Here is a 15,005-nt window from a genome sequence, read left to right as displayed (position 1 = left end):
CCACTCAAACTTGAGCACCTTAACAGGTAAATTAATAATAAGAATCCCTTGCACGCTGGCTTTATTGTCTTTCCTTTACAAGAAAATTAATCAGAAAGGACCCAGTGCAAAGTTGAACAATGAATGCCCTAGCAATGCAATGAGCAAAGAAACTTCTGGGCATAAGTGTCTGCCACCATCTGTAAGACAGGCAGATATCATCCTGATTCTTGTTGTGTTGACATATACATAAATATGCAGCTTTTCTTCCCCCGCTTAAACTTATCAATGCTATATTTAAATTTTTATCTGATTACTTGGCTTGGAAAACAAACTTATTTGTGAAACGGAAACTGTAGAAGGTGAAAGATCACATAAATGTCCTACTGTGTGAATGCTGTAAAGCTGTGTAGGTTCCACGGCTTCACAGTAGTGGATTACATAAATATAGTCATACATATGTGAATATATCTCTATCTAAATATGTATACATCTGTGCATGCATTTATATAATGTATATTTAAAAAATACAGAACAAACCGTAAGGAGCTCTGAGATGTGATATTGCAAGCAATCCATGTGCACAGAGTTACAAAATAAGGGGATAAAGCTTTCAAAATAGCTGGCTCCTCCTTAACTGCAACACAGGACCTACTCAACCACGAAGTAATTGCTTTGGAAGCTGTGGGTGCATAACTTGTAAAACATTCATTTCCAGTGAAATGCACTGCATATCTATAAAGAGAGAATTCTACACCCAACTTGTCCTGGTTACTCTGGGACAACAATGATTTTCCCCATATATATGGTATTAAGAAAACTGTGATTCATTGCAACACCATTTGCTTCCTTGACTGCAAGGAAGCCCTGCCACCACCAGCCCCTGGTTTGGTGGTCATAGGAGAGTTTGTCTTGTTCAGATGCACTTTTTATTTTTCTTTTTTCCTTGACAATACCTTCTTGTAGTATACAGAAAAGTTCAATCAGCATGCTGAACAGCTACATTCTTCAAGTGGAAAACAGTCTATAGCTCAGCCCTGCTGTTAATTCAATCATTGCATCAGCTGACCAGCCTTTCTTATTTATTCCTCTGACAATGTATCAATCAAACTGAAAGAATCAAAAGTATTTAATGAAGTTATTGATCTGGACAGAAGACTTCCTTGGCTATCAATTTCTTCCTTACCTGAACCAGCTGTGGGAGGTATTCTAACAATTCATCATTTGACAGACTTTCTATTTGTTGGACTGCCGTTCTGCGAATATCTTGATCTGGAAAACTGGAGCAAAACAAATAGATATCATTAAGAGCTACTGAACCACTGCAACTCTCCTGAGCTCTCACTGATATAAAATGTTAGAAAACCAGGTTTTCTCTCAAAATGGAATAGGAAAAAAATCAATTCATTTGCTTTACTGTAACAAGAGTCAAAAAACAAATACCAGAGAACTTAATTGGATTGACTGTTACAGTGTCATGCAGGGAGGAAAAAAAACCCGCCAAACAACCACCCTGATCTTCAAATACCTTTTTTAATTTGAGCGTTATGTTGTAATTTCCTTTATACATACTGAAATATGAAGCAAATTATGGATGTTCTCTCGCTGCTCCTACTTACCTGAAGCAGGAAAATTCTGTGCCATGGGAACTTTTAACAGTCACTTGAAGACTTCTTTTGTTCTGAGCAACAACACAAAAGCTTGAAATTTCCCACCCCAAACAGGTTCATTTCAGACAATTTATTCCAATGTCAGCTCTTCTGGTTTGTATCATAATACAATAAAAAATAATTTTTAAACAGAGGTAATTTTGAAATGGAAAACATGTTTTCTTTTCCATTTTTCTAATGGAAAATTTAGTAAAAAATCAACACCTTCCTCCAGAGAGGCTCCAAGACAGTGAAACAGCCATTTCTGATGGGAAAACGTTCAAGTACTCAGCATGAGCTGCATTCTCAACAAATTCTGGTTGAAACCAGAGTGGCTGTAGCTGAATATAGATTTTGTGATGGAGCTCTAACTGTAAAAATGATAAAAGAGGAGAACATGGTGTATCAGCAATGACAAAACAGGGAAAGAAGGCTGCATAATACAGCTGCTCAAAACATTTTTCTTTAAAAAAGAAAAAGAATGAAATTTTGGCATACCCTGACTGATCAAAACTGACTCTTAACAGAACATTTTCTCTCTTTTCAGAGAAAAAGACAAAAAGTAATACAGTGTTTCTTTCAATATTTGAAAGCTGAAAAATAATCTTTTAAGGACTTCTAAAAAAAAATATAATACAAAAATAATTTCCACCTTCCATTTGGCACATTAATCGTGATACACAGAGAATTTCAGAAGTTGCCTAGATTGGTTCACAGTTACCTGTTCTGCTACTGCCCCGCTGTCACAAGGAAAGGAATAGACATGCTCTTTTGTGTACGTCTGCTACAGGGTGTCACCCTTAACTATCTGTCAGTACTTGAAGCTTGTCCATTGCCATCCCTAACGTCTTTTCTATCTTCTCCTGGAGCAAACTGGAAATGTTCATACAGACCTTTCTGTCACCAGAGCTGCAAGAGCGGTCATCTCTACTAAAGGGGCAAAAAAGTCTTCAAACAGCACCACAGTCAATTAGACATTGTTCAAAAGAGCTGCTGGGCTTTCATCCACTTCTCTGAGGGCAGGTACTTGACCCACGGAAAGCAGTGAACCCCTCCCCTCTGAACTGATACGGCTATTAGGCTCTTTTGAAAATCTCTGATTAGGCAGTGTAGGCATACATAAAAATGACGACTGAAGGACACAGATTACCCTGTCAATTCACCCTGGAGAAAGTCCTATGAAATCAGAACCTTCGTGTATGGCAGAAGGTGTCACAAGGCCATCCATATTACTGCTTTATTAGTTCAACACAAAAATGAACTGTTCTCTTCCCAGCTTCCCATCCAGCACCTTTTGCCAACAATATACCCACTAGAAAAATAAATCAGAAGTGAAACACGGGAGACAGTACCAGATTTGCAGAAATGACTGCTCATTGCTATTGAAAGACAAAGAGAAGAAATTGTAAGGGTAAGTGCTCAGAGGTATAATGGCACCTGCAGCTCTAAACTTCAGCTTTTAAGTTCAATAAAACAAGCTGAAGCTAAACAACATGTACACTTTGATCACTGAATTAGTCATAGGGTCATCAAACAAAAATGTGGATATTTTGAAAAAAAAAAAGGCTTACAGTTGGAACTACTTGGCCTGTAGCACTTTCAAACCCCCTTTTAACAATGCAGCTCAGGTCTGATTTTATTATTTTGTTTGTCTGTTATGGTACATATTTGATGATGTTTTTAATACAGTTTATGATTGTTTGTATAATGCTGAGAGGGCCTTGATGGGGAGAGAGGGAATACATTATAAATAAATTATCATGATAGCCCCAAATTAGCCTATTTGCAAGGACTATTTATTTATTTATTTATTCTAGGCAAACTATTAGGCCTATGAAGTTGTTACTTTAATATTCACATGGCTATTTAGAACAAAACATATTTGAAGAAGGACTGCATATTAAAAAAAAATATTAATCCCTTTCATATCTTTCTATCTTCTAATTATGCAATAGCTCCAAAGGCCTGTGTGCCAAGCTTGTGCAGATAATATGGAAATTAGTCTCTCCCTTTCCCATCTTGCCTAGTTCAACAGGTTACTGAACAGTGAAATACGCTCTATACAAGCATCAGTCAAGCATAAAACTGTTATTATTTAGTTACTGCTTGTCCTTACTAGCAGCCAACATTCGAATATATGCAATGCTATGATGAAAGTCTTATATTTTTTTCCAGATAAACAAAGGATTATAACATTGTTTTAATCCAAACCTTTCCAGAAAATTCTACAGCTAACATTTGATTTGTTTAGAATTAATCTGCTCTAAGTAAAAACTGGGGCTATATCTAAGTTAGCAAAAGTATCTATAGAAGATGTGATTAGAATAATGATAAGCTTAAGTGCATAGGCACTGTGGTGAAAAATCTACAGGCTAGTTTGTTTCACGAAACATGGCGCTGGTCACTGTTCTTGAATGAGATTTTGGTAATTTGTTGGTCCTGGTTACTGAACTGTTTGTAAATGTTTGTTAAAACTTTGGCTTGTAAATCTTGAGGTCAGCTTGAGGCTGAGTTGAATCTTTTTCAAGGAATGGGCAGTTAACGCATTCTTTTAACTACCTGACAATTTGTTAAGCCCCAGACGTAATATCCATTGCTGTCTTGGATTTCAATGTTGTTCAGGGCCACAGGTACTATAGAAAAATAATTCATTTTATTTGTTATACCCCATACATTTGTATTTAGGCAAACATTTAACATCCTCAGAAACACTAGAACTACAGCAAATACTTACAAACTCAACTAGTATTACATGGTGCTTATGCTATTCACTCTTATATACATCAGCTTATTTGCTAACAGCCAATAACAGGGTGAGGTCTAGAAGTTGATCTGAGTGAAAAATCCTACCCTTCACATGCCTAGAAACTATGTCATCTTGTAGTCTGGTAATTAATTAGGACTAGAGGCATTTTTCCAGTGAATAATCTTGCAAACTTTTGAATGTTGTATCAAATCTGATTTCAGTAATCCATAAATTAGTCTTGATTAGAGGGCACAATAAATTGATTTTTTGGCTCTATGACTCAATGCAGAAGAAGGCCTAAGAACAACGGCTTCATGGTTTGGATATTAGGGGACAGCTGATTTCCAGGGCGTGCTACAATGAATATGTAATTACTTGCACATACTAAAAGCCCTGGAATCAGAGAAGTGAGATGACTGTATCACAACAAACCCAATATTTCAGTCTTTAAGGGTACTTTCCTAGAATAGAGGAGTTAAGCTGTATCAGAGCTCATCTACATCAGATCAATTTTACAAAGGATTTGAACCACAGATACCAGGTTCCTGATACGTGGCCTGTGGTTATGGCTTCAGAGAGGCAGTAGATTCAGGCACTTCTCTTCACTATCTGTTTTATGGTTGCCAGCAAAATTTCTGAGAATTTAGCTTAAAAAGAAAAAAAAGCAATTTAACCAAATACCAAAACCCAAGCATTGTTAAATGCTTATATGATTCTTTCTTCGCATGGTTTCAACATGGTAATTTTCATCCAGATTTCTAATTACTTCTAGTTGTATTTTTTTTCCTTGACAAACAACCTATTGGTCGATAAATAATTAAGTGAATATAGAGCTACAGTGTTCCTTCCTTGTTCGTTTGCCTGACTGTATTGTAACACATTGTAGCTTTCTTCTTTTGGCTGATTTTATTTGTCCTCTCTCCAGGTAATGAGTACTCCACAACAAAGATTGTGACTTCTTATAAGTTTGTTCCAGGTTTACACACTCAGAAACACTACTGAAAAATAAACAAGATGTAAATGATAGTTGTTGAGTCAAGTCCTTAGCAATAGGTCACACTATGCAGGACTTCAAATTTCCTTTTCACAGCTTGTGTCAGAACCTGTATTCTCCTTAAGTTACGAAACTGATTTCCTTTTATGTTTAACCTCAACACACCTTTTGCTTTTTTTTGTTCTTCCCTCCCTGCATGATGTCAGTGATTGACAGCCACCCATTCTACAACTTCTGTCCAAGTAGCTGTATATTGTTAGCTCTCCCTTGAGGCGTTAAGATGGTTTTTGCAAATATTGAATTTTGAGCTGGATGAGCATAGATTACAGTTTGCTTTAGAAGTAAGAACAACTTACAGTCTTTGATTCTTTTCATATAGATAGCCAGTAGGGAGCTATTTGTCTATCTGTACCTTTCAGCTAAATCAGATTCAAACAGAAAAATAAGCGCTGCTGAGGAATCCTGCAGATTTGTGAAATTTTAGCATCGGCCAGTGGTGACTTGATTGTAAATGAGAAATAGATGTGCATTTCATTTTTAACAGTTTTATTACCCTAATTTTATTGCACTGTCTCAAATAAACCTATGCTGGAAGATATTTGTCAGGTAAATGGAACTGTACAGTTCACTACATTTTCTAGCATATGAGTATCTCTGCAGAGAGCAGAACGGCCTTTCACGAGCCATCTTCTAAGTTAGAGGCTTATGACATGCCACATAGTTCTGCAATTCCCTTCACGTTGTAAGTTCTGTTGCATTTTCAAAAAAAGAAATACTCTGGTCCCATGAAATGCATGTTATTAAGTCTGGTAGAAACAAGGAAGGCTGAGCTAGCAAACCTACTGGAATGAAGATATCGACTGAAAACAAAAAACCCCTCTAAGTAGTAAAGGATATCACGTCACTGATGGGTGAAACTGGGCCAGGAGAGAACGTATGGAAGAACTGTTTAAAAGAATAGACAGATAAGTTTTGGGTGGCAGTTTAAGTATTTTAAAAGTAATTAGACAGGAGGAGAGAAGAAACTTAAAGACTAATAATTAAAGAGTTCCCCTAGTTTTAGCACACATAAAATTAGCAGGGCTATTTGCTTTCTGTTGGTGATTTTTCTTCATTCCTCTGAGGGCCTCTAAAGAAAACACTGTGTGAGTGTACGAAGATTAGAAAATGGCAAGGACTAAAAGAAAGTACAGAAAGATAACAAATACTGTCAGTAAAAAGGACATTGGATTTTCAAAATTTTCAGTTGAAAAAGAGTAATATATTCACTCCTCATTGTGATAAGACACGGGAACCCTCCCCACCCACCACCCACTGCAAAGCTCATGGTCAGATACACTAGCTATTGCTTTGGCCAATCGATTGGCAGATGGATCTGCAGAATTTACTTATGGAAAATACACTTTAAGTAATGCTTACATAGATTTTCTACAAGAAATTCTGACTAAAACAACTAGTAATAAGTTTAAGATGTCATAGAGACCATATGGTGAACCATTTCCTAGGAGAGAACAAGATAGGAAAAAATTAACAAAAAGCAGTTTTCCATTTGAAGTCTGTATGATCTAGAAGGTTCTTCCCACCCAGAGACAAACTTTGTTCTCTGTAGCATTAAAACAGAAGAACAAAACATAGAAAGCTTCATTACTTACAGGTTTAGCCTCCTGACTAGACTGCACATTTATGTACAGAAAGTATGCTATACCCTACATAGTAGTCCATTTTTAGTTGTCTTACTATAGCTGTCTGTTGTAATACCTTCATATTTATTGCCAAGAAAGCTAAAATGGTTAAAGGCTGCATTTTTTTTTTAAAAAAAAAAAGAATTAAACACATTACGATGCTTAAAATGAAGAGTTGTCTGTTCATAACAATGCATACATCTCCACATAAGCTATCACTAAATTTCATGTACATTACGACAAAGCAGTTTTAAAGCTTTATCAGTAGTGTGTTCTTTACACCAAAGTATCAAATTAATTGTAGACTGTTGCTTTGTTCTTATCTTATTTCTTTGCATAAGCTTGTGCTTGCTCTCCACATTGATATACAACTATAGCCTTTTAAACCAAGATGCAAACAGTCAAGATATGCTCTAGCTGGGCATTCTGCTGTGGGCTCTCAGGGAACAGTTCACATTCTGCTTTTATTAAAACAATGATAATCTGATTCTATACTTCGAAAAATTTGGCTTTCAAAGGTGTAAGAACAAACCATGGCTTCAAGCTACCACATTTTATTATAATTATTGATTAGAAAGTGAGTTTCGCATATATTGGTATATAACCTAACCTCTGAAACTCAACAGCTATCCTGTCACATAACGTGAAAATTAACAATAATACTGTGAGAGTCAAAGGCTGAGGGATGCTGTAACGAAAAGGGCATCTTCTCTGGTCAAGAAGAGGTAGGAGGAGTCATATCTTCCCCTACCCTGAGTACTCTATACAGGGGATTGAGTAAGGTAGCATAAACCCTCTCCAGATCAGACACCTGAATGTCTGGTGTAAAAATCCTCTGAATCAGCCCATGGTTTTAAAGGAATGTCCTTGTCTATGCACTTGCCCTGAAGGAGACAGAATTTAGCAGAAAGCTTCTAGGAAAAATTACTAAGCCTACCAGTGAGGTTATGTCTTCACCTCCACTGTCTACTGATACAAGTTCTTTCTTCAGAATGGTTGCAGCCATGCACAATACTGGAAAATGGCATACCTTTTTGGTGGCTGTTTCCTGATTCTAGCTCGATTTCCCAATTCCTAGCCACAATACCTCACAGGTCTGCAAGTGTACTCTAAATGCGCCAGAAAAACAAGGTTGGAGCAAACATTCTGCTATTTCAGTTAATGAATATATTTTCACTTTCGTTTTCAATAATTTGAATAGCAAAATAACCTGACAAATACTTGTAAGTGCAGTTGTTCTATACATACACAAAACATTGGCATGTTAGCAGTACAACATAAACGATGGCATTTCTAACACTGCCTTTGGTTTCTTTCTGTCATCAAGAAAATTCTCTGAATAAACAAGTGTACTGGTGTAATTTCCCTGGCTAGTGTGCCATGTAAAGTAGATACAGTTATAGAAAGCTCCAACTCCACTAAAGCTTGGCTTTTGACCAAACTCAGTAAGCGAAGTTAATGTTAAGATGCACAGGGCACCAGTAAGCAGTGTTGAGTAGGAGGGACCAGCTCTATACCTTCTGCCTTAGGGAAAATTAGCAATGGCTTATAACCACCCTTCCCTGAAATTAAAGGTAAAACTAAGAGTGTAAAATCTTATTGTGCACTTCCCCCTGCCACCCTCTCCATCCTGTCTTTATTGATTAAAGAAACATTCATTGTTTTTTAAATTGTTTTTTAAGTGTTGGCTTCTGGGGCTTTAAGAATCAATGCATTTGCGGCAAGGACTGCATGCAAGGTTGCTACTGAATTTATCTGTGAAATGTACCATGATCGTGTTTCCAATTTATGAAAGTTCTTCCTTTCCACTGCATAAATGAGTATGTTATCATTTGGCTGCCTAAAGATGTGCCTGCAAAGGGGAAGAGCTTGTTTTTTAAATTGTTTTTTAAGTGTTGGCTTCTGGGGCTTTAAGAATCAATGCATTTGCGGCAAGGACTGCATGCAAGGTTGCTACTGAATTTATCTGTGAAATGTACCATGATCGTGTTTCCAATTTATGAAAGTTCTTCCTTTCCACTGCATAAATGAGTATGTTATCATTTGGCTGCCTAAAGATGTGCCTGCAAAGGGCAAGAGCGTAAGCTGTAGAGACACGCTCAAAAACCAAGAAACATCTATTAAATTGTACATTTAACTGTGTAGTGAACAAAACAATTTAGAAGTTTCAGAAAGTTGCGAAGAGCATTTTAACTCAGATGTGTGATAACGGGGCTTGATCCGATGGGCCATGTTACCCCTCTTTAAGCTCTGCGATGCTGTCTTCTAACCTAGGAGATGAGGTAGCGCCTCCAATGATTTTCATTTCTTTATACTTGCAAATGTGAACTTGAGCTTAATCATCAGGATAGATGCTGCTTTTTCACTCTGAGAAGAACGATAATTTAGAGTCCCCAGCCCAAGGCTTGCAAAAGTGACTAGTGATTTTGAGTTCCCTCTCTGCAAACAGAAGTTCCAGCAAAGGAAGCATCCAAAACTCTGAGTGATTGGAAACTCTTGGTCTCTTCAATAGTATTGCTAACAATGTGGTAAATTGTGGTACACAGAATCACAGAATGGTCAGGGTTGGAAGGGACCTCTGGAGATCATCTAGTCCACCCCCCCTGCCAGAGCAGGGTCACCTACAGCAGGTTGCACAGGACAGCGTCCAGGTGTGCTTTGAATGTCTCCACTGTGGGAAACTCTACCACCTCTCTGGGCAGCCTGTTCCAGTGCTCCACTACCCGCAAAGTAAAGAAGTTCCTCCTCATGTTCAGATGGAACTTCCTGTGTTTGAGTTTGTGCCCATTACCTCTTGTCCTATCACTGGGCACCACTGAAAAAGACTGTTCCCATCCACCTGGCACCCTCCCTTTAAGTATTTATAAGCATTAATATGATCCCCCTCAATCTTCTGTTCTCTGGACTTTTCTCTAGACCCAAGTGCCTCAGCCTTTCCTTGTAAGAAAGATTCTCCAATCCCCTAATCATCTTAGTAGCCCTTTGCTGGACCCTCTCCAGCAGGTCCCTGTCCTTCTTGAACTGGACTCTGTACTCCAGATGCGGCCTTAGCAGGGCAGAGTAGAAGGGAAGGATGACCTCCCTTGACCTGCTGGCCACACTCTTCTTGATGCAACCCAGGATGCCATTTCCTTTCTTGCCACCAGGGCACATTGCTGGCTCATGGTCATCCTGTTGTCCACCAGGACTCCCAGGTCCCTTTCCACAGAGCTGCTCTCCAGCAGGTCAGCCCCCAACCTGTACTGGTGCATGGGGTTATTCCTCCCCAGGTGCAGTACCCTACACTTGCCTGTGTTGAAATTCATAATGTTCCTCTCCACCCAACTCTCCAGCCTGTCCAGGTCACACTGTACGGCAACACACCCCTCCGGCATGTCAGCCACCCCTCCCAGCTTTGTGTCATCAGCAAACTTGCTGATGGTACACTCTATCCCTTCATCCAGGTCATAGATGAATATCTTGAACAGGACTGGACCCAGTACTGACCCCTGAGGAACACCACTTGTTACAGACCTCCAACTAGACTCTGCACCACTAACCACAACCCTCTGAGCTCTATCTGTCAGCCAGTTCTCAATCCACCCCACTGTCCATTCATCTAACCCACACTTCCTAAGCTTGCCTGCAAGGGCCATGTGGGAGACAGTGTCGAAAGCAGAAATTATAAAACACAGAAAATTATAAAACACAGAAATTATAAAACATAGAGCTGATCTGTGGATCTCCTTTGTACAGGATGTTCTGAAAACTGAATGTTTGTGGGGAATCAATTTCTATTTGGAAAAAATAACAGAAGAAAAATGCAAAAGGGCACTTAAACTAAGAAATTCTGTCTCAGGAAGTCTCTGAGCTGCAGATTACTGGAAGCTGGGAGAGTCGCACAGTGTCATTATGTTTGGCCCATTCTCATTGTCTTCCTTAGGGATCTGTTGCTGGTCACCATTGGAAACAGGATGCACTAGACTGATTTTTGGTCTGATTTAGTGCAGCTGCTCCTGCATTCTTGCATTATGTTAACAATACATGCAGACAAAGATCAGCCCTAATTTATTTTACTTACCTATCATTTAATAGTGACAGTAACACAAGTCTTTAAAATAGACATAACTCATAAGTCTGTTTCTCTCCCTCCTTCCCTTGAAGAGAGAGGTAGGGGAGAGCATCTATCACTCACCCAGTGGCCGGTCTGGCCCAGACCTTGAAAATAAAGAATATTTATTTATATTCTGGCTCATGTTTTAAACGAACATGGATCTTTCATCTGTGCCTCAGTAATCACAAGAAATCAGAGAGCTGTTTTGTGGATGATAGAAATGAGGAACTGAGTTGAATTGTCAGAGCCAAACATAATACAGGATGGAGTTGAATGAACCTTCAGAACCAGCTCAGTTACGGAGCCTACAATCCAAAGTTAGTGAAGGTAATGGTGAAGGAAAGTTGGACCCTATCCAGTGCTACTTTACTTTTCAAAATGATTGAAATCTGAGAAAAAGACAACCAAGAGAAGAAACCTCAGAAATCCATTTATATGGAAAGTACTCCTCTCCTTCAACCCACTCTCTCAATTTGCATATACACGTCTCTCAGCAGTTAAATCATGCGACCTAGACATCTCGGAAACCAGACATCTTTAAGGAAATGTAGTCTCTCTGTTTCTGAAGGTTAACTTCCCAATTGCTCATGCACCTACAAAAGACTGTGGATACATGAAGGACAGATAATTTTTATTTTTTTAAAGAGGATTTGTACTGTGATCCAGAACTTCTTTCTGCAGTGCTAAGCATGAAGCAAAAAAACCCAAATTGATATTATCTTTTGTGAGAAAGAAACTAAAGGGAAAAAACAGCTAAGATCCTGATGAGAAGTACTTGGTTCTTTGGCACCACTGTGGGTACCAGCCCAATGGTGGCACCAGGAGAGACAAAGTGATGACATCTTCCCATCTACCCAGCAATCTTTGTGGTAGCCAGAATAAACAGTGTGTACACTGTACCCACTACACACCAAGAAGCTACGTGACAGGCTGAGTCACATTAAATATCCTGTGAGGCACCTGACAGGACTGATATTCTGCACCACACCCTGATACAGAGCTGCATCTTCAAAGAACAATCAAGCTCCTCGTTTGCAGAGATGCCACCCATACACAGAAACAAAATTCGACAAAAGGTCTGATCTGAAAGCCTGGCATGCTCTGACAAACCATTGCAAAATCTCTTGCTACTCTAGGGTGTGGAAGACAACACACTGCCCATATACGCCTTTCTACATAGTTCTTTTGTAAATAAGAAGTGGATTCTAATAATTTAATAATGGCAAAAAAAGATAACAACACGCTCAAGAACCTGATCTTTCAGGATCTATGCTTCCATCATTCCCACTAAACGTAAAACAGACATGCATGCAACTACATGCAGCTATAAACCTGAGACACAGGTATCCTTAGGAAATCACATTCAGAGAGAAGTAACAGTCGATAGTCAGCTTTATATTATTAAATAACTATTTTTTAATAATGTGGAGGTGAATGTATAGTCTTTTCTCAAGTAAAGCTTTAGGTGAAGTGTTTTTTTCTAAAGGTACAACATGGAACTGAAATAGCAAAGCTGGTGCAGCTTGTGCTTATGTAGACAAGCAAGGGCTTGATAAACCAAATTTGCTTAACCATTTCATCTGCACGTTTAATATTTTCACAGGTAGGTCATATAACACAAAATACCTCCCAAGCTTTTGGAGGAAACGTAACTGCTGACACAGATTCTGTCCCTGACATCTGCTGTTACATCATAGGTAAGGCTATCTCCAACATCAAGAAGCCTTCCAACAAACTACCAACTCCCAGTATAAGTGGGGGTGGAACACAAGGCATCACAACAGGAATCTACCATCTACTATCTACTTCAGAAAGATGGGCTACAGGTGGGACTGTATGTATTTACATAATCTGGAAGCATATTTCAGTCGTCCTTATCTCCCATTAGTCACTTCATGTCTGTACAGTAGTTTGAGGATACGGAGTGCTATGTAAGTGCTGAGTACCTGACTGATCACCTGTTAACAGAACCTGACTGAATCTGCTACAGAGAAGGAAATACTCTTTTCACTGTCCCGAGAAATAGAAAACCTTCTCAGCCACGAAGGCAGGGCTGGCACGTTCAACTCAAGGTCATCACAAGAGTTGCAACTATATCTTCACTTTGACACAAGGACAGAATTGAAAGCACAGTCAGTGAACCAAAGCACGATACTGTGCTGAGCAAACAGAAGTGCTGAATTAATCAGCACATGATCATTCTGCTTATTATTATTTTCCTACTTGGTTAGTTTTTCCTTACCTGAAAGTCAGAAGCCCAAGTGCCTCCAGAGGGTTAGAAAATCTCCATCTCCTCAACACAGCATACATTTCTGATATAGTCATTTGATCCCAACTGGGTGCGCTGCCCAGTACCAGAGGAAGGGAGCAATTTTGATTATTGCAGTAGTAACGATAAAACCATAAGATTCTTCTCTGTTGCTCTGAGAGTCTGCAAGAGAAGATTAGAAATTCAGTTTGAAATTAAAACCACCTGGAGCTTTGTGTAGCAACAAACTTTATTGTACAGAGGGGCCAAGTCATACAGTACACTGCTTTTCGGCTAAGTACGTGTTTTCCTTAGGGTAGGATATCATTTTCTGCAGACCAGCTTTTATAAGAAAAGTGATACTTATACTCTGGATCTGTCAGCCTTGGGTCATATAAAAATGAAGTGTCAAAAGACACACATATATGGTTATTTCACTTCCCAAGCACTCTCGTTTTTCTTCTCCACTGTCTCTGTTGTTGGTGGTGTTTGCTTGTTTTTACTGGGGTTTGCTGACAGCGACAAAGAAGGTGCACTTATCACCAGAAAAATTATTGTCACATTCATCTGCTACACATCATCTCTTAACTAACTACTGTAAAAACTAGGCACACACCACCACTAGCCATAGCTTTCATTCCTGCCCTTGCTTTGACTGTTTAACGCAGGTGTGTCTATTTTTAGCGTATTTGCATTTAAAATAGGTTTTAGGCACATCCCTGCACTTACAGAAGACCATGAGTGCATGTGCATGCACAGGCACACAGCGTGATTATCCCTAGCGCTGGTATGAGTTTGGAAAAGGGAAGGAAAGCTCCCAGCAACTTCCGTGTCTGTTCGCAAGGCCTAACGTGCCATGCTTTGCTGTACTCCCAGAAGAATGCAAAACCAAATTCCTCATAGAGACATTCGATATCTAAATAACATAAAATATGGTCAGTCATCACACTATATTTCACCACAGTGAGAAATGCCTCAGAATTATTTTTGCTGTATATCCTCTGATTTGTCAACAATTCAGATGTCTTTGCCTCATGCATATTACACCCTAGATTTTTATACCATCAGAACAGAAAAAGAAATTCCCCATGAGAGACAAGCTCAGCCTATCTCCTTAATTTGGTATTTGAGCCTTCAAAAGCAAGCTTTAAGAGTGCAAACTGATCTCCGTTTCATACTGAAACTCTGTTCATTACTGAAACCAAGAGGAACAGTGGTTTTCTCAGTCATACTTGACCAGATTGGTGATCCATCTACTTAATAACACAACGTAACTGTGACTTAAAATGGACCTAGATATTTCAGAGCAAAGTGTGAGAAACTTTGTGGAAGGCTGTAAGTAAATAGCTTGTTTCCAGTCAAGTGTTTCATTATCCAGATGTGTAAGTAGGGGTCAAAATCCAAGTGTTTACATTCCTTCCAAGGCTGTCTTCCTTATATTTGCAATGTTTTGGGACATTCTTAGCCAAAAAACTATCTTAGCCCTGCTCTAACTGTCAAGATTGTGGCTTTCACAACTCATAGCAATGAGTTCCTTTTGGCTCCATACGCACTGGAGAACTTTTCTTTGCAATTTTGAATTGCCAAGCATTTAGGAACAGAGAGTGGTGGTAC

At 38.9% G+C, this 15,005-nt stretch overlaps 1 protein-coding gene across 1 annotated transcript in view; it reads right to left on the bottom strand.

Moving 5' to 3' along the window:
• Window positions 1-15,005, bottom strand: part of PIK3C2G (phosphatidylinositol-4-phosphate 3-kinase, catalytic subunit type 2 gamma) — a 212,740-nt gene that overhangs the window by 112,704 nt on the left and 85,031 nt on the right. Inside the window, exons 16-18 of the mRNA XM_009879655.1 lie at window positions 13,386-13,574; window positions 1,166-1,259; window positions 5-18 (exon numbers count right to left, since the gene is read on the bottom strand). Of these exons, the coding sequence (XP_009877957.1) occupies window positions 5-18; window positions 1,166-1,259; window positions 13,386-13,574 (297 nt within the window). The remainder of the gene's footprint in view (window positions 1-4; window positions 19-1,165; window positions 1,260-13,385; window positions 13,575-15,005) is intronic.

Source organism: Charadrius vociferus, unplaced genomic scaffold (assembly GCF_000708025.1).
Source record: "Charadrius vociferus isolate BGI_N301 unplaced genomic scaffold, ASM70802v2 scaffold90, whole genome shotgun sequence".
Lineage (NCBI taxonomy): Eukaryota > Metazoa > Chordata > Aves > Charadriiformes > Charadriidae > Charadrius > Charadrius vociferus.
This window is presented reverse-complemented; position numbering and strand designations above follow the sequence as displayed.